This window comes from Nycticebus coucang, chromosome 3 (genome assembly GCF_027406575.1).
Source record: "Nycticebus coucang isolate mNycCou1 chromosome 3, mNycCou1.pri, whole genome shotgun sequence".
Taxonomy (NCBI): Eukaryota; Metazoa; Chordata; class Mammalia; order Primates; family Lorisidae; genus Nycticebus; species Nycticebus coucang.
Genome location: NC_069782.1, coordinates 83,145,805 through 83,173,433, shown reverse-complemented (window position 1 = coordinate 83,173,433; position 27,629 = coordinate 83,145,805). Strand labels below are relative to the sequence as shown.

Here is a 27,629-nt window from a genome sequence, read left to right as displayed (position 1 = left end):
ATAACAGATACTCTAGGAAAAAAAGAAAACCCTATCACTGAAGGAGCTTAATAGAAAACCTATTTGACAGCTAACCAAATTGGGCAGAGATCTAAAGTAAGATTAAATTGATCATGCTCGATTTGTTCAATATCATAAGTGACAAATTTCTCTCATGTTTTTCTGCCATTTTCAAAGTAAAGAGATAAGAACTCCTGTTGCTACCAAACTGTTTTATTACCCACATAGAAGGTAAATCATTATGTTTGTCTATATTTATGTGGCTAGGAAAGAATCATAAATCACAATTAATGATTGCTTAGGAGATAATAAAGGTTCATGAATTTCACGTGTTAATCACCTTATCTAAAACAGCACCCCTCTAGGGCTTTTCCCTGCTTTTTCTCTATAGTACTTAATACCATCTAACACATTTTTCTATTTTCTGTCACCACAAGAGAGCGAGCTACAATGGGAAGGACTTTGGCCAAAGCAGTGGTAGCATGCGTTTTGGTTCATTTGTGTATATGCCCAGTATGGTGCTTGGTACAAAGTTAAGCCATGCATCAGTAAATACTGAAAAGGAAACAGAGAGATAAAGAGGAAAAACTCGCTTATCTGAACGAGAAATGGCTTTTCAAAGAACAAATTATGTGCAACTGAAACAGCTTAAAAGTTCTTGGAACAGGCTGAAAGGCAGAGTCCACTATCAGCAGTACTGAATGCATATAGAGCAAAGCTTGAAAGTGTGCTGTGACAAGGTCACGAGGTAATGAAATGGAAAAAAAAAAATCTAGAAAAGAAACCTTTGTAGGATTTCACAATCTAAATAACCTTTGTTGTCAGACCCAAGAAACCAAATTATTTCCAGTAAAAAACAGCCACGTATCACATAATTATTTATCTCCCGATAAATTAGGAGGGGGCAATAGGAAAGAAGCAGGACGACGGAATAACTTGTAACTCTTAACACGACTTCCTTTCAATTTCTTAATAATTCTTTGCCTGCTACGAGTGAAAAGAATGAGACAAAAGCAAAAGAGAGCTCTGTTGCCCGAAATCAAGATGGCCGAGACGACTTCGTTGCCCACACCCAAGACAGACGCTAACTGTGACGTTTCCAAAAACAATCCCCAACTAGCCCCTCCCCATCAACCCGGATCCCCTCCTCCCCACTGTGCCCGTCCTTCCGTCACAGGCCTTCTCATGATTGGCTGGTTATACTATTTACCGCCTTCCGGATGTTATGTCACGTACTGAGCAGGAAAGACTGCGCGCGCAGAAGCAGTAAGGAGCAGGCGGGAGGCCAGGGGGTGGGGGCATGCGTGTTTCGCCCTCCCGGAAGGGGAACAGCGTGGTGGAGGTGACTGGGGACTGAAGTACCGTTTCTCCCGGCCAGCAGGCGGCCGGGATTCCCGGTATTCCTGACGGGAATGGGCGTCGTGGTGCCGCTGGGGAGGGCTGAAGGCGGCGCTGCCGCTAGCTGCGTCACGGCCGGACTGCACGTCGGGGTCGCGGTCCTGTGGGTGACCGGGTGAAAGGGGCGGTGGCCCCGGCTCTGGGACCAGCGGGCAAGGGCTCGCCCTCTGCGGCATCTTTCTGGGCAGCGAGGTGCTGAATCATGCTCATAGCGGGGCCGCTGCCCTAGCGGATAAAGGAGCACCCGAGACAGGGGCGGGGGAAGTTGGAGAGGTGCGCGTTGGCATGGACATGGCTTGCTGTTCTCATCTGAGTCTAGTGGGTTGGGTGAGCTTCCTGTGGGGACGAGACGCCAGAGTTCGTCAATGCCCCCTGAAGCGTAAGCCCTTACGTAAGGGACTGTAATTGTTTGTCTATTTCATAGCGAAGGTACCTGAGTCTCAGAGGTCCAATACCTGCACAAGGTCACTTCTAATGAGGCAGAAGCAGGATTCCCACCTTAGGCTGCTAAGCGACATGGAGGCCATTCTAACCTGAGTCTCTATGGCTCTTCTGGGCTGAGGAAGAAGATAGGACAGCTATAGTTGAGATACAGTGGCATGAAAGTGCCACAATGGACAGGTGTTCAGTATTGTATTTCCTTAAGTAGCAGAGCAGGAAGGACACTTAACTATTTTAAAGCAAGAGTTCTTAGCTTTTAAGCGTTGCTAGTTAAAACACGTATTCTTGGTCCCCTTTCTACAAGTAGCAAAGTATAACTCAGGAGTCTACTAAAGATGCATCTAGGCAGTTTCAAAGCAGGTAACTCAAGGGTCAACACTGTAGTCTGAGCACCGTTTCAGTCCAGTTCTCTTATGTTGCAGATGGAGAAAAGGAGAGTTACTTTCCTGAATGAATATTCACTACAAGTCATTGGTAGAGATGCGCTGGTAGCCCAAGTTGGCTTATGCTTGTCATCTCATTCTCACCTGACAGTCATCTTCACATTATAGAAAGACATTCGGCTAACTTGTGGTTGACCACCCTCTAGTATAATCTGCTCCGGAGTTAAGAGAATCCAATATTCAGCATGTTTGGTTTTGTTTGTTTGTTTTTTGAGGACATCGTTGAAGGAGCCTAATATGAAGGAAACCTGATTGGTAACTGAGTTTACTTTGAAAGATTGAATGTTCTTTATGTAGGTAACAATAGAGACATAGGTTAATTTAGAATATTTGCATATCTTGAAGGGAAGTATGATTAGCTGAAATTTGAATTTAACTTTTCTCCTTGAATGCTGGTGCAAATCTTACACAGCTGACAGTCATGAGTTACTTGGTAATGTAGTTTCTGTGTTAAATTGCCAGTCAACAGTGTGTTAACACAGCACCTTTTCCCTGATTCATTTCTCCCAGTCTCAATTCCCAGTTGTTCCAAATTCAGCCTATTTTATTTTTTCTCCCGGCCTCATCTCTTAGCTGCTATTAATACAGAATCACTTAGCATCTCTAACATCTTAACACTTTGTTGACCAGCAGTTTTACACGGAAACTATCCATGTTACCAGATAATGCGTGACGGGTCACCAATGTGCTAAGCCAAAACTGCATTTGTAAAAGCCATCACAGACCCTGTATAATGTTCAATTATTAATATTTGTATCTTTGGCAGAGTTATGTACCCTGTTGTTGATCAAACTAGGACTTAAGTTTCATTTGGTGCTTCATCCCAAATCAAGTTCTGTGGGATGGGTTTCTTGAATTAGAGCAAGTAGAGGATTCATTATTGAAAATTAAAACATTTTATTCCATCATTTCTACTAAAAAATAATTTCTCCCTTCTTGTCTCTGGCTCTTCTGTATCTTCTTAATTGGTTAATGGTTTGTTTTTGTGTTGTTTGGTTTTTTTCCCCCTGTCTCTAACTAGCATTTCAGATCTGCTTGGTAAACCTGGTGTACCATCATGCTGGCGGCAAGGCTTGTGTGTCTCCGGACACTACCTTCCAGGGTTTTCCACCCAACTTTCACCAAGGCCTCCCCTGTTGTGAAGAATTCCATCACAAAGAATCAGTGGTTCATAACACCCAGCAGGGTAAAGATAATCTGAGTTTCTTTTTAATTTTTTCTTTGTGCCTCTAGGACTTTTTCCTTCTTGTCTCCCTTCCTCCCTCATCACCCAGGCTGAAGTGCATTAGTGGCAGAGTTGAACTTAATACATCTTTCAACTCTTGGTCTCCAGTGATTCTCCTGCTTTTGCCTCTCAAGTAACTGGGACTACAGACGCATACCGCTGTGCCTGAATAATTTTTCTTATTTTTTGTAGAGAGGGGATCTTGCTGCGTTGCCAGACTGGTCTCAACTGCCTGGCCTCAAGTGATCCTCCATCTCAGCCTCCTAAAGTGCTGGTATTACAGGTGTGAGCCACCATGCTCTGCCTCCCATTAGTTTCATACCATTCTAGTCTCTCCTTATCACATATAAAAGAGAAAAAGAATTCCTATAACATTTCCTTAAAACTCCTATAATTTTTCATTTAGAAAATGTAGAGTATGGCTCAGCGCCTGTGGCTTAACCAGCTAAGGTGCCAGCCACATACACCTGAGCTGGTGGGTTCAAATCCAGCCCGGGCCGCCAAACAACAATGACGGATGCAACCAAAAAAATAGCCGGGCGTTGTAGCGGGCGCCTATAGTCCCAGCTACTTGGGAGGCGGAGGCAGGAAACTCGCTTGGAGGTTGCTATGAGCTGTCATGCCACGGCACTCTACCCAGGGCGAGAGCTGGAGGCTCTTTTCTCAAAAAAAAATAAAAATAAATAAAAATAAGAAAGAAAATTTAGAATACATTGTGAGATATTGAGAATTATATGGTTAGAACAAAGAGATTGTGGGGCCTGTAGTCAGAAGCTTAAGAACCTGGGCTTATTACCCAGTAACTTCATTAACAAGATTTACTAAAGACATTATGTCAGCTAATTTTAAAAATTTCACAGTAGGCTCTAGCCCAGTATATTTCAACTCTTGGTTAGAGAATGATAAAATTTGTCAGGTTAGAGAGAAGCCCATTTTCTTTTACAAAAGATTCTCCTCTAGCATTCAAAGTAGAAGGAGTATATGTTTTGAAATGTGAGATGAGAATGTACAAAAACTGGAAGGAAATACTTTTTTGTCTCTTAACGGTCCCGGTGTTGAAAAGAGCCAAAACAGAGGTAATAGTCATCCCTCCCTTTTGCTTCACGTTAAGGAAGGATACTTTTCTTGAGCTCATTTCCCAGATTACAAAAGGTAGCTATGCTTATGGAATGCATTTTTTTAAAGGTTAATTGATTCCTAAAATGTTAATAGATTCTTATCTTGACATGTATTTAGTGTTTTAAATGTAGGTTGTCTCAAAGGTCACTTTATATAAACATACATAGGGAAAATGGGACATTATAGTTAAATGTTCCTTTATTTGCTAAATTTTACAAAATATTTCTCAGTGTTAATGTATAAATGTTAAAATAATAAAAATATATGAGGTAATTTTTTCCTATTTATGATGACTTTTGCGACATCCTGTATAGTAATTCTAGGTATAGAGGTAAAATCTATAGTTTATAAAAGAAGCAGTTATTCTGAAACTTTAAGAAGTTAAGAGTTTATCGAACTACTGAATCACTTCAAAGATGAAGCACAGGTAATTTTATAGGTTGGCTAACAAACTTTTCTAGTGAATTTACATGTATAGAAAGTACCAAGTTTCTTTAACTAGAGGTTTGCAGTGTAAGGAGATACTCCGTTTTATTAAGATTCTGTTTTGGTGTGGGTGTTATATGTTTTTGTTTGCATATATGTCAGGAATATGCCACTAAGACAAGAATTGGGGTCCGGCGTGGGAAAACTGGCCAAGAACTCAAAGAGGCAGCATTGGAACCATCAGTGGAAAAAATATTTAAAAGTACGTGGCATTCTTTGCCTTTTATCCTGGAGTCTGTGGATATTTTTTAAGAGGTCCATGAACAATCTTCTGAAAATACAGGGTGTCCATAAAGTTTGTGTGCAGTTTACTATGTTAAACTATTTTAAATTGCACGCGAAGTTTATGTCCACCCTGTATATGCAATCTTGTGTGTTTGTTGTGCATTTTCTGGGAAGAAAGGCTAAATTATTACTCTCAGATCTAAGGACCCAAAAAAGATTGGTACTTTGCACTGAATTCAGTGGTTCCCAGTCATTTCTTCTACTGGAAATTTTGCTTTTTTTTTTTTAGAGAAAAGGATTATTAGAGAATATGCCAGTTCGAAAGGGATGGTTTTTGAAATTTTTGAAGTATGTGGAGTCTTCTTTCAAGCGTTTACTATCTGTGTATGTTTCATGTTAAGAAATAAGTGACCAAAACAGATCCTCTTCTTGATTCTGCTGCATACACAGCATTTTTATTCTTTGATTTTTTTTCTTTTTGACCCCCGTGTAAAGGATCGTCTTTGCTAATACCACTTTGGACACAGTGTGCCTGTTGACATTTCTTTCTCATTTTTTACTTTAAGAATGTCATAAGCACACATCCCAACTTTACAAAAGATTTTGTATCACAGAAGGATTTCCACATGTCCAGATAGATATGCTACCACCTCAGAATGGATGAAATGGAAGGTTAAGCAATGGTCCTTTCTTTTTTGTACTGTTTATTACATCTTTGTTTCAAGGGTTTCCATTTCTATTGGTCCCTTACTTCGAGATCGTTTCTTTTTGTCCATAGGCACTAATTATGGCCATTGTGAAGAAACAGGATATGATTTGATTTCCCTCCTAAATACTGTGAAGACCTTACCACCAGCACATTAATTTAATCAAAACATGTCAGCATTAACCTGTATTTCCTCCTGTGTTTTGCAGTTGATCAAATGGGAAGATGGTTTGTTGCTGGAGGGGCAGTTGTTGGTCTTGGAGCATTATGCTACTATGGCTTGGGAATGTCTAATGAGATTGGAGCTATTGAAAAGGCTGTGTAAGTAAATTGTTCCAATTTCAGCCTTTAAAACAAAGGGTCAGTTTTCTTCCTTATCTTACTCACTTTTGGAATGTTTTGTGTCTAGTCTTCATCTGTGTATATACATGAATAAAAATAAAATTGCTTTTTGTTTCCTTGACATACATCTGTTCAAACTTAAATAAAAATCTTCTAGCAAGATTATGTGTTTAAGCAAGGAGAAAATTTTACTTTTTATATATGCCAAGTGCTTATAAGTTTTATGTCATTTAATCTTTACAATTACCCAAAGTATGCATAATTATTTCCATGATAAAGGAAATAAGACTTAGAGTAGTAAAATGATTTATCCCATGGTCACTCATCTGGCGAATGACTCAACCAGAATGCAAACCCATAATTTCGTAAGTTAACCATGTTGTGTTTCTTACAGAATTTGGCCTCAGTATGTAAAGGATAGAATTCATTCTACCTATATGTACTTAGCAGGAAGTATTGGTTTAACAGCTTTGTCTGCAGTGGCAATAAGCAGAACTCCTGTTGTCATGAACTTCATGATGAGAGGCTCTTGGGTGGTAAGTCAGCTGTTTTGTTATCTTTTTGTTTAAAGAGCAAAAATTAGATGAAATATATTGGGAGGGAGAAGTATGAAGTGGAAAGACTACTGTTGAACAAGTTTTTGTTCAAAGGTATGAATTACAGGTTGAGTGTCCCTAATTGAAAATCTGAAAAATGCTCCAAAATCCACAACTTTTTGAGCACCAACATAACACTCAAAGGAAATGCTCATTAGAGCATTTTGAGTTTTTGATTTTCAGATTAGAGATACTGAACAGGTTAAGTATAATGCAAATATTTCACATCTAAAAAACAACCTGAAATCTGAAACACTTCTGGTCCAAGCATTTTAGATAAGGGAGACTCAATCTATATCACTGCAGCTGAGACTAATTAGGAAATGCATTCTGAGATAAGTCAGCTATCATTCTTTGCCAAATTTGTATTCTAATAGTACCAAAGGAGTTAGAAATTAAATTTATATCCTCCTTATCTACCAGCAGTTATCAGACAACCTCTATTTTGTAACAGTTTACTAAAAAGTAAAGCAAATGCAAAATTCTTAGAGGCCAAAGGGAAATACCTAAGCATTCTGTGCTACTTACAAGTAGACTGTGGCTGGGTGTGGTGGCCCATGCCTCTAATCCCAGCACTGTTGGGAGGCCAAGGCAGGTGGATTACCTGAGCTCACTGGTTTGAGTCCAGCCTGAGCCAGAGTTGAGACCCCACCTCTAAAAATAGCTGGGCATTGTGGCGGGTGCCTGTAGTACCATCTACTTGGGAGGCTGAGGCAAGAGGATCACTTGGGCCCAAGAGTTTGAGGTTGTTGTGAACTGTGACGTCACAGCTTTCAACCCCAGGGTGACTGAAATAAAAATAAAAAATAAAATAAAATTAGACTAGTATTGCTGCCATGATTCCTACTCTTCTTGGCCTTATACAAGATTTTATATTCATCAAATATTTCTTGAGTAATTGTTATTTTAGTAAATACCAGTATGATTTCAGATGTGGACCCTATTTTCTTTTAAAATGGTAGAAGAGATGACGTGGAGTAAGTATACAGGATGTGCAATAAGAGGTAAAAGTGCAAAGTTTATTTGCAAGTTTGTTTTGGACTATTAGGGAAGTTCCATGAAGGAGACGTTTATTTCTTTAGAGTTGTTGAAAACTAACAAGTTTTATTTTAGAAGAAAACAGGAGAGTAGTCCAGTTTTACCAAACAGGTTGAGCAAAGAAGAGATAGGAAATCCTAATTTTAGAAGTGACTTAACTATGCCTTTAGAATAAGATTCAGTTGTTTGAGGCCTGGAGTGCCAAGAGTGTCTGATTGCCGGGCCAAGGGAGTACCTAAGCAGTCAGAGGCCATCAAAGATACCAGGGCATGAAAGTGTGATTTTTGTTTGAGTTTTATGAACTAACATGAAAAAGATGTGAAGCAGGTTTACCTTTGTAGGATTTGAAGTGAGGGATGATGAGAGCCTGACCTAGATCAATGAGTGTGTAAGTGGAAGGGAAGCAGAGATGGGAGGGTTTATGTAATACTTACCCATTTCGCACAAAGAGAACCCAAATCCATAATATTTCCACTATATTTTACTTTCCAAAGGGAGAACCAGTGTATGGTAGCATGGCCATTTGGACACTTTTGTAGTCTTAGGATCATGCTTGTCCAATGGCTGTCATGAATTTTCTAGCCAGCCCTGAGGTTTGTGAAGGCACAGAAAAAGTATGGTGCATTCTCACTAGGAATGTCAGTTTTGATCAGGGTAAGTAATTTAAAATAATACTTTTGTAATAAAACATAATATTATGAAAGATTAAATTGTACCTAAAATTTGAGGCCCTAAAATAAGACTAAAAGCAAGTTTTATGCTTGGGCTACCTCCTCAAGCCCCTGTGGGCAAAAGTCACCTTCCTCCACTGTTAGAGATACTTAAACTAATTGGGAGACCAAAGACAGGTGCTACAGAGATAAAGATAATTGCCTTTTCGAGATGACAGACATACACACATATGCAGGTAATATTAAAGTCTGTCCCGCATGCTTTCAGAACAAAGGAGGCACCAGGCTCTTACTGAGCAGCCAGGGTACCGACTAGAAAAAGCTTTGAAGACAAGATGACAATTAATAAGTCAACCAGATAGGGAGAAAGTGTTCTTTGACTTAATGGACAGAGTTAAGGAGGCATGAAACTTTGAGGCATGTTCACAGCCCTACCAGTCCAGTATATCAAGAACGTAGAGTGTAGAAAAATAAAAGGCAAAATGTGAGACTAGATCATGAATCATGAAGCACCTTAAAATTAAAAAATATAATTTCTGTAAATATCCTGAAAATACTGTGTCGTGGATTCGTTGAATTAGTTTCATAACAGGTTGAACAGTCTGATATCCATACGTCAGACATATAATGCAGATGAGCAAGTGCAGATGAGCAAAGAGGCCTGGCATGTCATACAGGGGATTACTGACAGCTAGAGAAAGCCTGTCAACTAAAAGCATTGATCACAATCAATTTTTTCTTAACAGTTGGCCAGACGAAACATAATCTTCTGCCTGATTCTATCCAAGTTACAATCTCTGCCTTAAATTTCTTGAAGATTGCTCATCACTATCCTTCCATTATACACATTCTTGTCATATGCAAGGAACATTTAAATGTTATAACAATGAAAGCCTAAGATAGGTAAAGAAGAGGAATGAGGAGGAAGTCAGCCATAAACCTGGAAGGATAGACATGTAAACTTATTTTTCATCTCTTCGTGTGCTATGATTTTTTATTTTTTAGGTTTTCATTTAGGAAATAAGGAGTTTAAAGCAGTGTACTATATACTAACTAGTAGGTCATGACTTATTTTTAAAGTGCTGTTTTATCCTATACCAAAATGTAAATTTTAATTAAGAGTAGTTATCCTGGGATTCTAAAAGAATTTTATTTTCACCTGTATCTAACAGAAGTAAAATTGTTAAAAGATCACAGTGCCAGACCAAGCTTAGGTCATGTACTTGAAGCTGTCTGCAAAACCTCATCTATGGCAGTAGGGGGCACCCTTGCTAACTTAATGAATACTTTGGAATAAACCCAAGACCTCTAATGTGCCAAAAAATAACAGAATTCAGTTTAATATCCTTCATCTTTTTAAAACTGATTTATTAGAAGTAACTAATCGTACTTGAAACTTGTGAATTTGTACTTTTGTTTTAGATAATGATCAATTTTTCTTAACGTTTCTTTTCAGACAATTGGTGCAACCTTTGCTGCCATGATTGGAGCTGGAATGCTGGTACGGTCAATATCATATGACCAAAGTCCAGGTCCAAAGCATCTTGCTTGGATGCTGCATTCTGGTAAGTTCTATTTTAAATTGTTAAACAACCTTTCATACTACCCCTTCTAGGTGGCTTTTGGTTGTAATTGTTTATACATAGGTTAATGAAACCTCATTTTCTTCAGTCATTACTGGTTGCCTTATTACCAGACCTTTGCTCTGAAAAGTTGATTCAACACTAAGACCAGAGACATCCCAAATATTGAACTTGTCTCCTCTAACAGTCTGTGCAGAGATTTCCTTTTGTGTATTCTGTCCAGTACCAGGATTATTTCTGATGTGATACACATCTCTTGAGAATTTTTATTTGATATCATTAGAAAAATTTTAAAAATTCTTAGGTTAGAGAAAAGTTGGCTAAAAATTTTGCTGTCAAATGCAAAACAGATGGGAATTCTTATACAAAAGTCATATGTAATAGAAAATTTTAGCCAATATATTTTCTCTAACAAAAAGTATTTTTAAATTGCCCATCATCATGAGATACAGTATGCTTTATTATTTGACCTAGAAATGTGACTCTTGCAAAAGTGATATGCAAGTATTGAACAACTAGTGTGTGCCTACTCTGTGAGATGAACTGTTTAAGGATAGGGTAAGTTGTTCTGTTCAGCACTGAAATAATGATTTATCTAAGATTTTTAATTAAGGAATTTCATCTACCTTTATTAAATTATTGATACGTTATCAATTTTATTAAGAGTTTATAACTGACAACTAAAATTACTATGAGAGCATTCCTTATTACACATAGTAACAGCAGTGTCCTAGAAGTTCCTGCATTTCAAGATTATCATATCCTTTTTCACTTCTTTTATTCCTTTCTGGCAGCAGTAGGGTTTGACCTTGAGTTATTTATTCTAAACCTTTTTATCTCACTTCTTACACACTGGTTGTAAAAACTGGTAAGGCTGGGTGCAGTGGCTCACACCTGTAATCCTAGCACTCTGGGAGGCTGAGGCAGGTGGATTGCCTGAGCTCAGGAGTTGGAGACCAGCCTGAGCAAGAGCAAGACCACATCTCAAAAAAAGAAAAAAAATTAGCCAGGCATTGTCGCTATAATCCCAGCTACTAGGGAGGCTGAGGCAAGATGATCCATTGAGCCCATGAGTTTGAAGTTGCTGTGAGCTATGATGCCAGGCCACTCTACCAAGGGTGACAAAGTAAAACTCTGTCTCAAAAAAAAAATTTTTGGTAAGATCCACATAGTGAGCTGCATAGGATTTGACAGTAAAAACATAGATTAATGTTTGTGCTTGTGAGTTGTAACTGTTTGACTAGAAATAGTGTTAATTAACGTTGTGATACAGAATTTGAGTAGCCCAGATTTTGATTGTAGAATTTGGGGGGTAGTATGACCTAAAAGGAGAACTTTTTTGAGACAGAGTCTCACTCTATCAGCCTGGGTAGAGTGCCATATTGTCATATCTCAGAGCAACCTCAAACTCTTGGCCTCGAGAGATCTTGCCTCAGCCTCCCAAGTAGCTGTGTCAGGGTCTCACTCTTGCATTCAGGCTGGTCCCCAACTCCTGCATTCATGAGTCTATCTACCTCAGCCTCTCAGAGTGGTAGGATTTAGGCCACTGCACCTGGCCTAAAGGGAAAACTTTTTATAATTATATTGGTTAAACAAGGTATAACATGTTAGTGCATTTTACAAGTGGCATTTTCCCTTAGCTTGCTATTTAGTAAATACTTAACAAGCACTTGCTCTTTCTCCAGGTGTGATGGGTGCAGTGGTGGCTCCTCTGACAATATTAGGAGGGCCTCTTCTCATCAGAGCCGCATGGTATACAGCTGGCATTGTGGGAGGCCTCTCCACTGTGGCCATGTGTGCGCCCAGTGAGAAGTTTCTGAACATGGGAGCACCCCTGGGAGTGGGCCTGGGTCTTGTCTTTGTGTCCTCATTGGGTAAGTTTCTGTGCTTTGACAGTTGGTTCTTGGTTCTTGGTATCCTAAAATCTGAAATACTCAAGTATCCTGATTTACTGAGTCATTTTTTACACTTGATCTTAGCCAAAAGGCCGAGAAGCGATATATTGAGTCATTTTTTAAAAGTTATATGCTGGGCAACGCCTGTGGCTCAAAGTAGTAGGGCACCGGCCCCATATGCTGGAAGTGGTGGGTTCAAACCCAGCCCGGCCAAAAACTGCAAAAAAAAAATTATATGCTAATTTGAATGTATTTTATTAATGTGATGTTATTGGCAACATGGTCAACCATTATTATTGGTTTTATCAAATACATCTAAAATGGGAAAGTTGGTCTGGAAAACATGAAACTTGCTCTGATTCAAAGGTCTTCCTGTGATTCAAAGGTCTTCCTATAATGAGGGGATGTGGCCCTTTGGAGGAATGGGTATCATGGGTTTTGAACTAACTTAAGATTAACCAATATAGATACACAGATGTCTTTTTACCAGCACAGTATACCAAAGAGATTTTTGTTTATGTAGTGTAAAGTTTTTTAATTTTTGTTTTTTGAGACAGAATCTCACCTGTTGCCCGGGCTAGAGTTCAGTGAGCTCCGCCTAGCTCACAGCAACCTCATCTACTGGGCTCAAGTGCTTCCTGCCTCAGCTTCCTAAGTAGCTGGGACTGTAGGCATCCACCATAATGCCTGGCTGTTTTTTTTCTATTTTGAATAGACATGGAGTCTCACTCTTCCTCAAGCTGGTCTCCTAAGTTCAAGAAATCCTCCTATTTCAGCCTCCCAGAGTGCTAGGATTACAGGCATAAGCCCCCATGCCTGGCCGGAAAGTCTTTTTTTTTTTTTTTTTTTAAGGAAAAAAAATCCTTTTTTTCCCCCGTTTTTATTTCAGGATCTATGTTTCTTCCACCTACCACTGTGGCTGGTGCCACTCTGTACTCAGTGGCAATGTATGGTGGATTAGTTCTTTTCAGCATGTTCCTTCTGTATGATACCCAGAAAATAATCAAGCGGGCAGAAATAACACCAGCATATGGAGTTCAAAACTATGATCCCATCAATGCGTAAGTAATTTTTAACATTCTTACTGTTACATAAGGACATTCATGTTAGTTCGATCTATTTTGTTTTATAGCCGTTACTTAGTTTTGTAGGGCTACTGTAACAAAATATTACGAATTGGGTTGCTTAAAACATCAGAACTTTGTTCTCTGTCTGTTCTAGAGGCCAGAAGTTCAAAATCAGAGCCTTGGTAGGGAAAATCTATTGCATATTTCTCTTAGTTTCTTGTAACTGCTGGAAATCCTTGGCATTCCTTGGTTTGTAGATGGATTAGTCTTGTCTCTGCCTCTGTCTTCACATGACATTCTCCCTGTGTGTCTCTTCCTTCTCTTTTTATGTACGTGTATTTACAGTATATAAAAAAATAGGTTGTGGCGGGCGCCTGTAGTCCCAGCTGCTTGGGAGGCTGAGGCAAGAGAATCGCGTAAGCCCAAGATTAGAGGTTGCTGTGAGCCATGTGATGCCACGGCACTCTACCCGAGGGTGGTACAGTGAGACTCTGTCTCTACAAAAAAAAAAAAAAAAATAGGGTTACACTCTGTTGCTCCCACATAGTGCAGTGGCGTATTCATAGCAGCCTTATACTCCTGTGCTCAAATAATCCTTCTGCCTCAGCGTCCCAAGTAGCTAGGACTGTAGGCACATATCACCATGCCTGCTGATTTGGGGCAGAAGGAGGTTAGATATGGGATCTTGCTATATTGCCCAGGCTGTCTTCTCCTTTTCTTAAGAGGGCTACCAGTCATAGTGGATGAAGGGCCTACCTTACTCCAGTATGACCTCACCCTAATATATCTTACTTACATCTGCAAAGACTGTACTTCTTACTTTGTTGTCTCCCTTTTTGCCCCCCTACAAGAGATCTTACTCTGTTGCCCAGGCTAGAGTATAGTAGTGTCATCGTAGTTCACTGCAACCTCAGACTTCTAGGCTCAAGCTCTCTTCCTGTCTTAGCCTCCCAAGTAGCTAGAACTACAAGCATGCACCACAACACTCCCCTAATTTTAATTTTTTTTTTTTTTTTTTTTTTTTGGTAGAGATAGCCCAAACTTTTAGGCTGAGGCAATCCTCCCAATTCTCAAGTATTAGGATTATACGTACTTCTAGGAATAGGAAACTCTTCAGTATATAGGTTCCAGTTTTGGAGATAGTTTTAGTTGCCATTAGATATTACATAAATAGTGCTTTTTCTCTTCTCTTTGGCATTTACCAAAATAGGTTATTTTATTTAAACAATTTTCTTGAGCTTCCTGATGTCTATCACATTTTGTAAAGTAATTTGTTTTTCTTTGTCTAAAAATAAAACCTAATGGCTTAGAAGAAATGTTGCTGTAAAGCTTACAGATCTGTAGCAGTTTGGGGGGAAGGGGCGGAAGTAGGGAAGGCTGGTATATTATATTTAAAAATGCCAGACTCTGTCTAACAACTTTTAATAGAGGTGTTTCTTTGGTTTTATTTCATTGTCTGTCACCCAGTTTTCTTTGCGAGATATTATACTCAGAGTGTTAGAGAATAGAATAATGGTTTTTTAAACTGCCTTTTAACATTTAAAAGATTAGTCTGCTAAAAAAAAAACCTTGACTGTTTTCTAATGTAGGGCTTCCTTAGTTGGCAGTTAAAGACACTATAAATTTCTATTTCATATAGCTAGGACAAATAATCAGAATTGATTTTTCCTCTTTCCTATGTTAAAAAATAGTTTATCATCATTATTAGAATTGTATGTAATGCTTACAATCTTTTTTCTAGAATGCTGGCAATCTACATGGATACATTAAATATATTTATGCGAGTTGCAACTATGCTAGCAACTGGAGGCAACCGAAAGAAATGAAGTGACTCAACTTCTGGCTTCTCTCCTACATCAGATATCTTGCTTGTTTGATAGGACAGATATTCATTAAATAGTTTGTACAAGCAGCTTTTGTTGAAGTTTAGAAGATAAGAACATAATCAACATGTTTTAAAATGTTCCAGTAATGTGATGCTTCAGGTCTGCTTTTTCTTCTGGAGAATAAAGTCAGTCGTTCTCATCCAAATAAGCACACATGCTTCTCACGTCTGAGTAATTTTAAAATATTTAATGAATGTAAAAACTAAGGTTTGTCCTATGGGAATATAGTATTTTGTCAATTTTTAAACTTACTAGGTTAAGTAAAAGTTAGCAAACCTGTGTTTGCCTGCATATTTTTATTGGATGCAGAATTAAATGATGTCATAAGTGATGTAGAGATTTGATAAAGGGACCACGGGGCAGTAAAAGGTCGGTCACCTGCAGTCTATTTGTTGACTATCAAGGACTTAGCACTTGGGTGACTGGTGATGAGCCAGTGAGAGACATCTGGGTATTTGGAAACAAGTGAGTGTTTTTTTTTTTGTTTTGTTTTGTTTTGTTTTTTTATCGGCTACAGTTAGCAAAAGTGTTGAGCATGAAACAAAGTCACAAGTTGAGGAAGCCTTCTGCTGTTGCGCCTCAGTGCTGCAGCTATGGTCATGTTGACTTCCCATCGTTAGGACAGTCCAATGTGTTAATCATGAAGAACCCCTGGTGGAATTATATATGTATGAGTTTTACTTTTCAGTCTTCTAAAATATCCTTAAAACTATTCTCAAGATAAAATACTCAGAGCATGAAATTTGTTTTTCAGACATAAGCGAGGTTAATGATTGCTGAGGTTTTTGCATATTTATTGAAATATCTAATTGTAGCGGCACCTGTGGCTCAATGGAGTAGGGCGCCAGCCCCATATGCCAGAGGTGGCGGGTTCAAACCCAACCCTGGCCAAAAACTGCAAAAAAAAAAAAAATATTATATACACGCTTGCTTTTCTCATCTCTTCAAGCTTTGTTGACTCCTTTGACATTTACCAAAATAGGTTATTTTACGTAAACTATTTTCTTGGCTTACACTTGAGAATATGGATCTTTTTTTTTTGGGGGGGGGGGGTTATCTTGTTTTGGTTTTTTTAGTAGAGATGGGGTCTCACTCTTGGCTCAGGTTGGTCTTGAACTCCTGAGTACAAAGGATCCTTCTATCTCATCCTCAGAGTGCTAGGATTACAGGCATGAGCCACCATGCTTGACCTACACTTGAGAACGTGAAAGCAGTTTTTCTCCTAAGACTATTGGTTTCTTGCATTCCCTCTCAGTCTAAGCACTAAAAAGCAAAGCAGACCTGGTTGTGTTTATGAAATATGTCAAAGTGTAATGGGCAAAATGCTTCATTAGTTTCCCCTAGCAGAATTTTCTTTCTGTCCTGCAAAGAACTTAACTTTCCTGTGACCATTATAGGTTGATAGAAGTTATTTTTGGAGTCTTAAATGAGTAGAAGTCTATATTATTAAGATGATTGCTATTTTTGACGTATTTATTACAATAATCCAGAAATAACTTGTCATCTCAAAATACATAGGATGCTTATTTTTGAAATAATAAAGGTTCCAGCCAGATGATGATTGGTCTTGATTTTTCCAACTGAACTGTATGTATACCATTTGAATAGGGATACATTTAAGAAAACACCTTAGCATCTTGCAGCATAGTATAGTACAGTGTGATAAGACTGGTGCTTGTAACTAGACTGCTTCTGTTTGATTCCCGTCTCTTCCACTTATTTCTTGTGTGACCTTGAGCAGGTTAACTTTTGTGCCCTGTTTCTTCATCGGTAAAATACAGATGATGATAATAAAACCTCCCTCATAGGATTATGGTTCAATGTGGCAGCACTTAGTAACCATTATATAAGTTTGAGCTGCTAGTTGTTTTTTCCTAAGTAAGAATGTAAATGCCAGACTTCTATTTTTTCCTCACCCTGTTTTCATACCCCTACACTGTCAGTGTGGTCTTGAATTGAAATCTTAACAGACCTATTGTCTTCAGTCACCTTTTAGAAACCAAGGTTTATATTTTTTCTTTTGGATATTATCACAAAACAAAGTGATACAATTTCAACAGAGTATGAGGCAGAAGTTTAGAAAATTAAGAGTTTTATAAATTTAATATCAATTTAGCACTTTGACTTTGAAGACTAACCATGAAGACTATATAAAATATGAAAGATGAATTAACATAAAAATGTGGTTATGTAATAGTTTCTTGGTTGCTATGAACATAGCTTTTTCGTATATCATTCATAGGGAAAAGTAAAGATCTGCAATTTGATAGGCTTTAGGCAAAAAAAGTCTCCTTTTTTCATTTTCTAATGCTATCTGAAGTATTAAAGGATAACTGAAATTTTAAAAATTACAAGAAAATAACTTAGAATGGTATCTAATGAACATTTGATTGGAAAACTTGAATACCCACATGGTGTAGTAGTCACCATCCTAGCTGAACCCAGGGTGACACCAATGTATAAAAACAATTGCCTTCTGAAGTACCGACCCGGTCATAAACACAGTAATCCTTTGGGTGAGTGTCGGAGGTGAGCAAAATTGAAATGCAAAGCATTAAGTGTATAAGGTGTCTCAGGAGGCAGTTTTCAAGAGTAAATACAGCAGGTAAGTGCATAGAATAGGTAGTGAGGGCATTTCATAAAACCAGCACACGATGGGGGGAAGGTTGAGGGAACAGAGTGGGGAACTAGGGAAGGTGGAGAAAAATGGAAATTCCCTTGAAGTCAGATTTCCCACTAACTGCAGGTGTAGGTGTTGTGCCTAAAATGTGAGAACCTCAGAAGGTGGAGTTGTGTTTCCCTTGAGGTTCATCTGGGTAAGGTGTGTGCATGCTAAAGGTACTAAAACTGAATGATATCCAAGATTCGTATAATTCCAGTGGGATAAGATGGCCTAGATATGCTAGTAATAGCTGATGTTAGAAACAAAATTTTTTGTATATTGTATGTGAAGCCCTTTTCCATAAATTAGAACACTGTTTTGAGCTAGGTGTGACTTTTGTACCCTGTTTGCAGAGGAGTAAACCAAGGTCCCAGAGTTTGACCTTTGTACCTGGTCATATGGCTGGGAAGAGTAACAAGTTGAACTCTAACCAATTATACTGGAAAGTTTGTGATAAAATGTTCTATTTCTAAAATCCAGTTTAAGGATCACAAAAGCACCAAAGAAATGGAGTAATTAAGGTTTTGTTTCATTATAACTCAGTTTTGCTGGAAGCCAGTATTCCCAGTTATGAGCAGGGGTCCTCAAACTGCGGCCCGCAGGCCACATGAGGTGGTGTGATTGTATTTGTTCCCGTTTTGTTTTTTTACTTCAAAATAAGATATGTGCAAGGACAGTGCCTGTGGCTCAAAGGAATAGGGCACCGGCCCCATATGCCGGAGGTGGCAGATTCACATCCAGCCCGGCCAAAAAAAAAATAAGATATGTTTAGTGTGCATAGTAATTTATTTATAGTTTTGTTTTTTTTTTAACTATGGTCCGGCCCTCCAACGGTCTGAGGGACAGTGTACTGGCCCCCTATTTAAAAAGTTAGAGGACCCCTGAAGAGCATTAAAATTTGTTTTTATCAAAAGGAATTGACCTCAGTGAAGGATAAGTGGAAATCATCATACTTATTCAATCCTATTTGTTACATAGGATACCAAATGGTCCTTTTTGTATTCATTGGTCCACCTGGAGTACAAATCAAACCATTTTTTAAAGATCAATGTAGTCAGTAGGGTGATATCCTTCCTAAATGTGCACAATTTAGCTAGCACTCCAAAGTGGAAACCATTCTTTCAGGAAAAGATCACAAAGCTGTGACCTTGAAAACCTGCCTTGAGGTAGGTGTGTGTGTGTGTGTGTGTGTGTGTGTAAGCCATTCGGGAAGATGAAAGTTGAATATTTAAGAACAGGAGAGTATTTGTGGCAGAAGCAAAACTGAAACAGAAGATGAAGGAGAGGGGTTGTGTGAACATTGTGGCCAGTTGGAGTATGAGGGCAGGTGCTGCACCAGCCCTTCCCCTTTTTTTCTGCCTGGCATCTTGCTTTCCTTGTCCAAAGCAATTGTCTTTGCAAGGGGACTTATCAACCATCCACTCTCAACTGAGATTGGTACTGGTGAGATGGTTGCACTCTCACTGGATGCAGATAAAAGCCTTGGTGGTCGCAGTGGCTACACCCAGAAATAAAATCAGTACCTTCTGGCAGGCCTCAATTGATATTTTTCCTCAAAACTGTGCACACACGTTTAGAAGTGGTTTTTAAACATTCAACACATGCTTTCTGCTGGGCACTTTGTAAAAGCTGCTTGATGGCTATAGGTACGGAGTCAGCTGCCCACTGGTCCTCCAGGTTAACCCTTCTGGTGCTTGCTGTCTCACCTGTGCACCCCTGTGGTTTTACATAGTCAACACAACTGGGTAAAGGGCTTGTGATAAGCCCATTTATTAGTAGTCATATTTCCCAGTTCTAAAATGCAAATTTTACATGTGTCATTTCTGAAGTGGGTTGTTTGGGGTTTTTTTGGCAAAACATGTTTTAGTGGTATCTTAAAATGGAAGAAATAGGGTTTTTCTAGTGATTTATTTTCCATAATTTTCTAGTAGTTTCATTGTCCTGTAAGAACAGGTATCTGAAAAATTGTCTTTGTCAGTAGATGTAGCAATTAATTACCGATGACTCAGAGGGGGATCTTGCCCAAGAAAATACAAACAAGCTGGCCCCACCCAATTGTGCAATTATGTACTTACTTTCTTTTTTTCTTAAACAACAAATATGTTTTCTTAAAGTTCTGGTCTTTAGAAGCCCAAGTCTAAGTTGCCAGCATGTTGTGTTTCTGGTGAGGGATCACTTCCTGGCTTGTAGATGGTGGCCTTGCTGTGTGCTCAGGTGGTGGGGATACCAGGATGAGAGAAAAGAATGCCAGTGAACTCAAGCAGAACTGTGGAGCAAGCCCAATATTTACTACAGGAAGTACAAGTTGAATGGACCAATTTCAGCATTGACAGAATTTCTCCCAAACAGTAATATGAATGGAAAGTGAGCCGACAGAATCTGATGTTTCCATAGGAGAGTAAGGGATTTAGTAGGTTCATTCCTTTTGGTATGCCATGAAGGAATTAACTCTGAGCACCACTGTGGATGAATGGGTGCAAACAGGTTGGTAGAGCAGACAGGAGGGATCTAATACTACTGAGAGAAGGCAGCTGGCCTTTGAGCAGGCGCTGCTGCAGGCAGAAGCCCTTATGCAGGTGGGGGATGCACAGCCCTCACCCAACGCGGTTAAGGAGTCACTCTTTTAAGAGATCAACATATCTATCAGGCACTCTATCAAATAGTAATAGAATATTTAAATCATGAGAAAAAGCAACAAACACTTAAATAATTCAAGGTAATTATAGAGTCATTATCCAGAAACTGCAAAAGGATTATCCAGACTAGTTGCTATGGGAGATGAAAGGAAGGAGGGCAAATAAGAATGTCCACACACAAGCACTGAGAAGTTAGTGCTCTCCTGGGAAGAGGAACATTTGGCTCAGTCCCCACAGGGAGCTGATTGGAGAGTATCCTGACTTTGCAGAGAACTCAACCTTCTCTGCCTGCAGGACCCTCACCAAAATGTGAGTGCTCCCAAGAGACTAAAATGTCCCGCAGACTGCCTGAGGGCTCCCAATCAAATGATGTCACCCTTAACCATACTGGGAACCTCAGAAGTCCCAAGTATGATTGCCTGCCCCATTGAAGTAGAATAGTCATTGTTTTATCCTCTTTTTTTCTTTTAGTAGAATTTAGGGGTACAAGTTGAATTCCAATGTATGTATACGTTGTATAGTGGTGAAGTATGGGTTTATGTACCCATCACACAAATAGTGTACTTTGTGCCCCACAGTAATTTTTCATCCCTCACCTTCTCCTACCATCTTCCCTTTGAGTCTCCAGTGTCCATGATATAGAATTGCTTAAAAATCTGGAGAAATTATGACAAGATTTTCACTGTGGTTAATTCTGAGTGGCAGAAAAAAAACGGGCATTTGTTAAGAAAATGGCGTGTTTGGTATCATTTTCAGTATATTGTAGCTGCCCCCAGTGATTTTTTTAAAAAGCAAAGTACACTTGCTTGGAGAGAAAGTGAACATCATGGAAATAATTTACGAAGAGCAAGTTTACCCCAGGACTGCCCAGTTCTGACTGTACCTGTCCTTGCAGTGCTAGGTGGGGATGAGACGAGGAGGCAGGGTGACGCCTGCTTTCTGGGAAGCCTGCTGTCAACTTGCAAGATACAGAACAGACACTGACACACAGGATCCATCCCAACCCTGGCCCAGTCTTCCAGCTCAGAGCCCTGGCAGAAGCGGGAAGCCTTGGCACTCCTGTTTGTCCTTTCTGCTCCAGTCTCTTGTACTTTTCCTGTTTTTTCTCTCACCTTTTCCATCAAAATCCACATTTGGAAACAGGTTTAGTATTAGTCATTTAGACCTAAAATTAAGTGTGTGTGTGTTTTTCTTTTGCCCCTAATTGTGGTTAAAAAAAAGAGAGAGAGAGAGAGAGAGAAGACAGTTGTGCCCCATTAAAGAAGCATCAGATACCTTCAAGCACAAGTGGGAGACTGAGTATTTTTTCAAGGCAGGATGCCAGTGAAAAAGGGAGGGAGACCTGCAGACCCCACTTCTGAGAATATATATAACCCCTGGAAGTCAGTATGCTGATGTCTGCACCCTCACATTCACAGCAGCCAAGGCATGGATGTGACCCAAGTGTCCCTCAGTGGGTCAATGGATAAAGTATATATACAGAGGGGAACACAATTCCGTCTTCTTTTTTTTTTGAGACAGAGTCTCACTGTGTTGCCCTCGGTAGAGTGCTGTGGCATCACAGCTCACAGCAACCTCAAACTCTTGGGCTTAGGTGATTCTCTTGCCTCAGCCTCCCAAGTAGCTGGGACTACAGGTGCCAGCCACGATGCCTGGCTATTTTTTGTTGTCATTGTTGTTTAGCAGGCCCAGGCTGGGGTCGAACCTGCCAGCCTCGGTGTATGTGGCTGACACCGTAACCACTGTACTACGGGCACCGAGCCTATTCAGTCTTTTAAAAGAATGAAATTCTGTCATTCGTGACAAGGATAAACCTGAAGGACATTATGTTATCAAGTGAAATAGCCAGGCACAGAGCTACAATAACACACGTTCTCACATGTAGAATCTAATCAAATATTGGCTGGGCGTGGTGGCTCATGCCTGTAATCCTAGAACTCTGGGAGGCTGAGGCAGGTGGATTGCCTGAGGTCAGGAGTTCAAGACCAGCCTGAGCAAGAGTGAGACCCTGTCTCTAAAAAACTAGCCAGGGTAGAGGGAAGGGGATTGGTGGGATTACACCAGTGGTGCATCTTACAAGGGTATATGTGAAACTCGGTAAACGGTCTGTGAAGCTAGTGAATGATGCCCCATGATCATATCAATGTACACAGCTATGATTTAATAAAAAAAAAAAAAGAAATAAAAAATAAAAAACTAGCCAGGCATTGCTGCAGGCACTACTTTGGGGGGCTGAGGCAAGAGGATCACTTGAGCCCAAAAATTTGAGGTTACTGTAAGCTATGACTCCACAGCACTCTACTGAGGATGACAAAGTGAGACTCTGTCTCAAAAAATAAAATAAAATAAAATAATCAAATACATAGAAACTGAGAGTAGAATGGTGGTTACCAGAAGGTGGATGAGGGGGAAGAATGGGGAGATGTTGGTCTCAAGGATGGAAAGTTGCAGTTGGGGGAATGAATGAATGGTGCAGTTGGATGAATGAATGAAGGGGATGGATATGTGAATTAGCTTGATTCCATTAGTTCACACAGTACACACAACATCACTATGTATGCCATAACTTTATGTTTATAATTTGTCAAAAAAATTTTAAAAGCCTACATTAGCATATTGTAAATTAAATAATGAGAATTATGCAGAAGCTGGAAGTCTAAATTAGTAGTTACAAAGTAAATCAAAGATATTCAGACTTTTTTTTCAAATATCTTGAAAAATGGTATTAAATCTCAGACATTAATTTCATTAGAATTTCAGGGTCAGGATGATCTTGCTTAACTGAATATTCTGAAGTCATTTGTCCTTAACTATTATTAATATTCAATTATCATAATAAATATTTTGGCAGTAACAAAAAGGAAAATGGAAAGAGTGATGCACCCCGCTTCTTGAAATTAACTACCTAATATAACAAAAAATTATATTCTATATATTATACATATCATAAATATATGTGTTATACATATCTTATATATTATGCTATTCCCATAGCATGTAACTCTTAAGCATTGCACTCTCACCATACAGATCCATTCCTTTCTAGCTCCAGCTGCTATTTTATTTATGTTGAAAGCAACAGAGGCACAGAGAAGTGGAGCAGCTTTTCCAGGGTCACACAGCTAAAATGCAGCAGAGCTCTGGTTAGAGTTAGACATGTGGCTGTAGAGCCTGTGCTCCTAACAAGTGTACGGGAGGTAGGAAAACAGAAATGGAATACAAATGTCCTGAGTCCTCCACTCCAGGCTGAAAATTTGGGCTAAGTGCATGAGGGGGTGGGGGCAAAAATATGAGAGGGAGGCCAAAAGCCAAGGGGCTGTTCCCATCAGAGGCTCAGAGACTGCAATTTCACAAGGTGCTCCAACCCAATCTGGAGTGTGTCTGTCCCCTAGTCTCCCTGTGGGCCTTTGTGGCATGATCCATGATTTCCAAGGAGTAACCCGCAGGCCTGCTAGTGGCCACCATGGTGGGCAGATGGACCCAGGACAGAGGGAGACATGGATGGTACTGGGAATTCCATAGCACCAGTGACCACTGGGGCAGGAGTTGAAGGAACAGACCCCAGATACACCAGCCTTAACCCAGCAGCAAGATGCCCAGAGGCCAAATTCGGTGAGTTGGAAGCTTCCAAGACAGTTCAGACTAACTATAAAAAGTAGAGGATTGACTATCCTTTAAAAAAAAAAAAAAAAAAGGTAGAGAAAACTCTCGGGTTTTTGTACAATTAGGGAGTGGAGTGTAAGCTAAACATCAACGTTGGTGGTTATTTTCAACCACACATAAGCTCTCAATGGAACTCTGGAAAGAACCTCAGCTTCGGAGGCAAACACACCCCTTAACATTTCTGTGGAGTGAAGGGAAACTTCCCTTTCCCTTGTCAAGTAAAATAGAAAGTAAATGCCTGCCTCCCTGAAGTGGGGAGAGAATTAGATGGGAAAGAAGACAAGCAAGGGATGGTGCCTCCCTCCACTATAAGCCAATTGGCACTTTGCTGAGCAAACAAAGGAGGGAGAGTCATTTCTGATCCATCCCCAGGTCCATAAAACACTCTTGGCAAAAAAGCAAGGCGGCTGAGACGGACAGGTGGGATTCAGGCCAGAAGGGTGTGTGTGCTCCAGGCAGTTCCCTTCCCGGCCTTAGAAATTATAAGTTTGACTTGAAAAGTTTTTCTTCCTTGTAAATTTCCCAGTGTGTTAGGTGTGTCTCTGAAGACTTTTTTCTCAGGAAAGCTGCCAAGTTTTTAAAATCACCTTTGGGGATCATTCAAAGCCTCAAACTCAAGTATGTTTTTTGATACCCAAACAGCATACACTCAAAACGAATAGGTGTTCCTGTTAGAACACTTCTCATTTTCACCTCTCAGTTCAGCCAGAGATTTTTAAATATTCTAAAGAGCCAGAGGTGTTTCTTCCTTTTGTAAAGAAGTTGACAGCTCTCTTTGAAATGTTAAAAGCAGGTGAAAAATCTGTGAAAAGCAGCGATTGTCCCTGGGGAGTGGGATTAGCAGGGAACTAACTTATATAATACTTTATACCCTGTGTTGCTTACATTAATGTGGGCTTGGATCCCTTCAGTGATTTTTTTTTTTCGCTAGCATTTTAAAAGCAGGTGGAATTCTGGCATCTGAATCTTTTCTTCTTAAGAAACATATGGTCCCAGGACAACCTGCAAATCTGCCTGTTGTGTCTGTGAATGGGGAAGGAAAAGAGCCCTTGAGATAGCCAATTCTTCCCACTCTTGACTGCACAGTCCTTTGAGGGATGGTGCTGTTCCGTGGTAAGGAAAAGCTGTGTTGAGAACCTAACGTCTAGCTCTAGCTCTGTGACTGAGGGATTTGGGTGGTGGGAGGTTCATTGAGGGTACAAAGAATTAGGTTACACAGATTGCATTTGTTAGGTAAATTCCCTCTTATAATTGTGTCCCACCCCCAAGAGGTGTTTGTTTTTATTTTTGTTTTTGAGACAGAGTCTCACTCTTTTGCTCTGGGTAGAGTATTATGGCATCACAGCTCACAGCAACCTCCAACTCTTGGGTTCAAGTGATTCTCTTGCCTCAGCCTCTTGAGTAGTAGCTATAGGGGCCGGCTACAATGCCTGCCTAGTTAGTTATTTTTAGTAGAGACGGGGTCTAGCTCTTGATCAGCCTGGTCTTGAACTCCTGAGCTCAGGTGATCCACCCACCTGGGCCTCCCAGAATGCTAGGATTGCAGGGGTGAGCCACCACATCCAGCCTGGCTGAGGGATCTTGGAAAAATCACCCAGTCCTGGTTTAGTTGGTCAGTTAATCCAGATGAAGCTCTCCGCTAGCCTGAGACCCACTCCTAATTTCTGCACCACTGCTGAGTGATTAGAGCTCAGCTCTAAGAGTTGACCTCTTCCCTTCCCCCTCTGCTGGCTGGATATTCTTTTTCTCTCCAATGATGGCTTGCCAAAAGCAACAAGGATTTCAACGTAAAGGGTGTTGTTAGAACAGGTAACAGGTGAGTGCAGCCACCTGAAGTTACCACACATCAGGATTGCTGATGCCAGGAGAACTCAGCAGTGGCACTCCCAAACGACCCCAGAGAAAGTAAATAAAATAGTAGTACTAGTTCAATATGGACTGTGGATGTAATCATAACTTTAGGAAGCACCTTTAGGAAACTTTGCTGTGGCCATCCCCAAGCCTGTCCTGGACTCTAGCTCTGGAACTGTCCCTGGTGGGCTCCTGAGGTCTTCCTGCCTAAACTCTTCAGCACAGCCATCAGGACTCAGAGCAAAGCTGGAAAGAAGACAGGCTAGTGCCAGGCAGGTGACTGACATCGCACAATATACTAAAGCCAGCAGGCCCAGCCGGTTTCTTTGTGTGGATGAGTTTTAGTCTTTGCAGATGTAGAAAAACATACGAGCTAACTCAAAATGTCCCTGGTCACTGATTTGTTCATTGAGCTGTCTGAGCTTGTGGTCTAAATCGCATCTCTCATTTGTACCAAAGAGGAGGGTCATTGAAGTGCACCACTGGCCAGTCTCTTGGCATCAGGCAATGTCTAAGTTGGTGGCCAGAAATCATGGGAAACCCTGGAGAGTTGAACTAGGTACTGGCATCTTCACATGTGCCCTTCAAGGCTGGGATCCAGTGTCAGTTCCTTTTTATTTTTATTATTTTTTTTTTTTTTTGAGACAGAGTCTCAAGCTGTCGCCCTCAGTAGAGTGCTGTGGCATCACAGCTTACAGCAACCTCAAACTCTTGGGCTTAAGCGATTTTCTTGCCTCAGCCTCCCAAAGTAGGAACTATAGGTGCCCACCACAATGCCCGGCTATTTTTTTGATTGCAGTTGTCATTGTTGTTTAGCAGGTCAGGGCTGGGCTTGAACCTGCCAGCCTCAGCGTATGTGGCTAGTGCCCTACTCACTGAGTTATGGGCACCGAGCCCAGTGTCAGTTCCTTGATTAGAAGGACATACTTATTATCAAGGCAAAGGACAAGTGGACATCAACATCACTTCACAAGGGCAAACACAAATTGTGTGTATGTGCACACATATTTGATATGCCTTCAAATATGATGTCTTCACTTGCTGGTTTTCACAAGAGAGCTCCTGTGGCTGGCCCATCTTCCTCTCTGTGTCCACAAAAACTTTGCATTTCTTCTTCAGCCGGAGACATCTGCCAGCCCACACTTAACAACATGGAAACCATCTCCCACACATTTTTTTCCCTCTCTCGTTGCTGGAAGAGTGTTTTCATGCTCTGCAACCCTTCCATCCTCTGACCATGAAGCCAGGTTTCCTCTTCTTGCCAGAGTCTTATCTCCCAGCCATCTTCCAATGACACCTCAGGCTAGGTGGCAGCACCCTCAGCAGTCCAAGGCATTGCAGAGCCCTGCACCACTCACAGCTGACCATGAAGCCCTTAGCAGGTATAAAGATATGGGGATCCTGCCCATCATTCACCCCTGGGCTCAGGCCCTGAATCTCCTAGACCTTAACATTTGTAAGGAAACAACATGCTAAGAGGTAACAGGCAGGATGCACATCAATACTACCTGCACCAGGGGCCAGGGAAGGCTTCAAGTGAAGGAGATTCTTGAGCCGGGGGCTGGAAGGATGAGCCAGAATTGGTTTGGAAGTGGAGATTTGAGAACAGCACAGGCAGGGCTCTGCATTGTTCACGGGAAGGACAATGATCTCTCCTTCTACCCACCCACCATTCCTGGGCTCGGGGTCACCAGTA

General features: G+C 40.4%; 1 protein-coding gene across 3 annotated transcripts; it reads left to right on the top strand.

The window, feature by feature from the left end:
- The first annotated feature begins 1,193 nt into the window (after positions 1 to 1,193).
- Positions 1,194 to 15,276, top strand: GHITM (growth hormone inducible transmembrane protein). Of its 3 annotated transcripts, none has more exons than XM_053585106.1 (9): positions 1,194 to 1,266; positions 3,304 to 3,468; positions 5,215 to 5,314; positions 6,253 to 6,364; positions 6,780 to 6,921; positions 10,147 to 10,255; positions 11,959 to 12,147; positions 13,058 to 13,229; positions 14,977 to 15,276. In XM_053585106.1, exons 2-9 carry the CDS (start codon positions 3,340 to 3,342, stop codon positions 15,059 to 15,061), a joined length of 1,038 nt encoding a protein of 345 aa, XP_053441081.1. In that variant the 5' UTR covers positions 1,194 to 1,266; positions 3,304 to 3,339; the 3' UTR covers positions 15,062 to 15,276. The 3 variants fall into 3 exon arrangements, with proteins under 3 accessions (XP_053441081.1, XP_053441079.1, XP_053441080.1); XM_053585104.1 differs by having other exon boundaries at positions 1,236 to 1,358; XM_053585105.1 differs by lacking the exon at positions 1,194 to 1,266 and adding an exon at positions 1,476 to 1,671.
- The last annotated feature ends 12,353 nt before the right edge of the window (positions 15,277 to 27,629 follow it).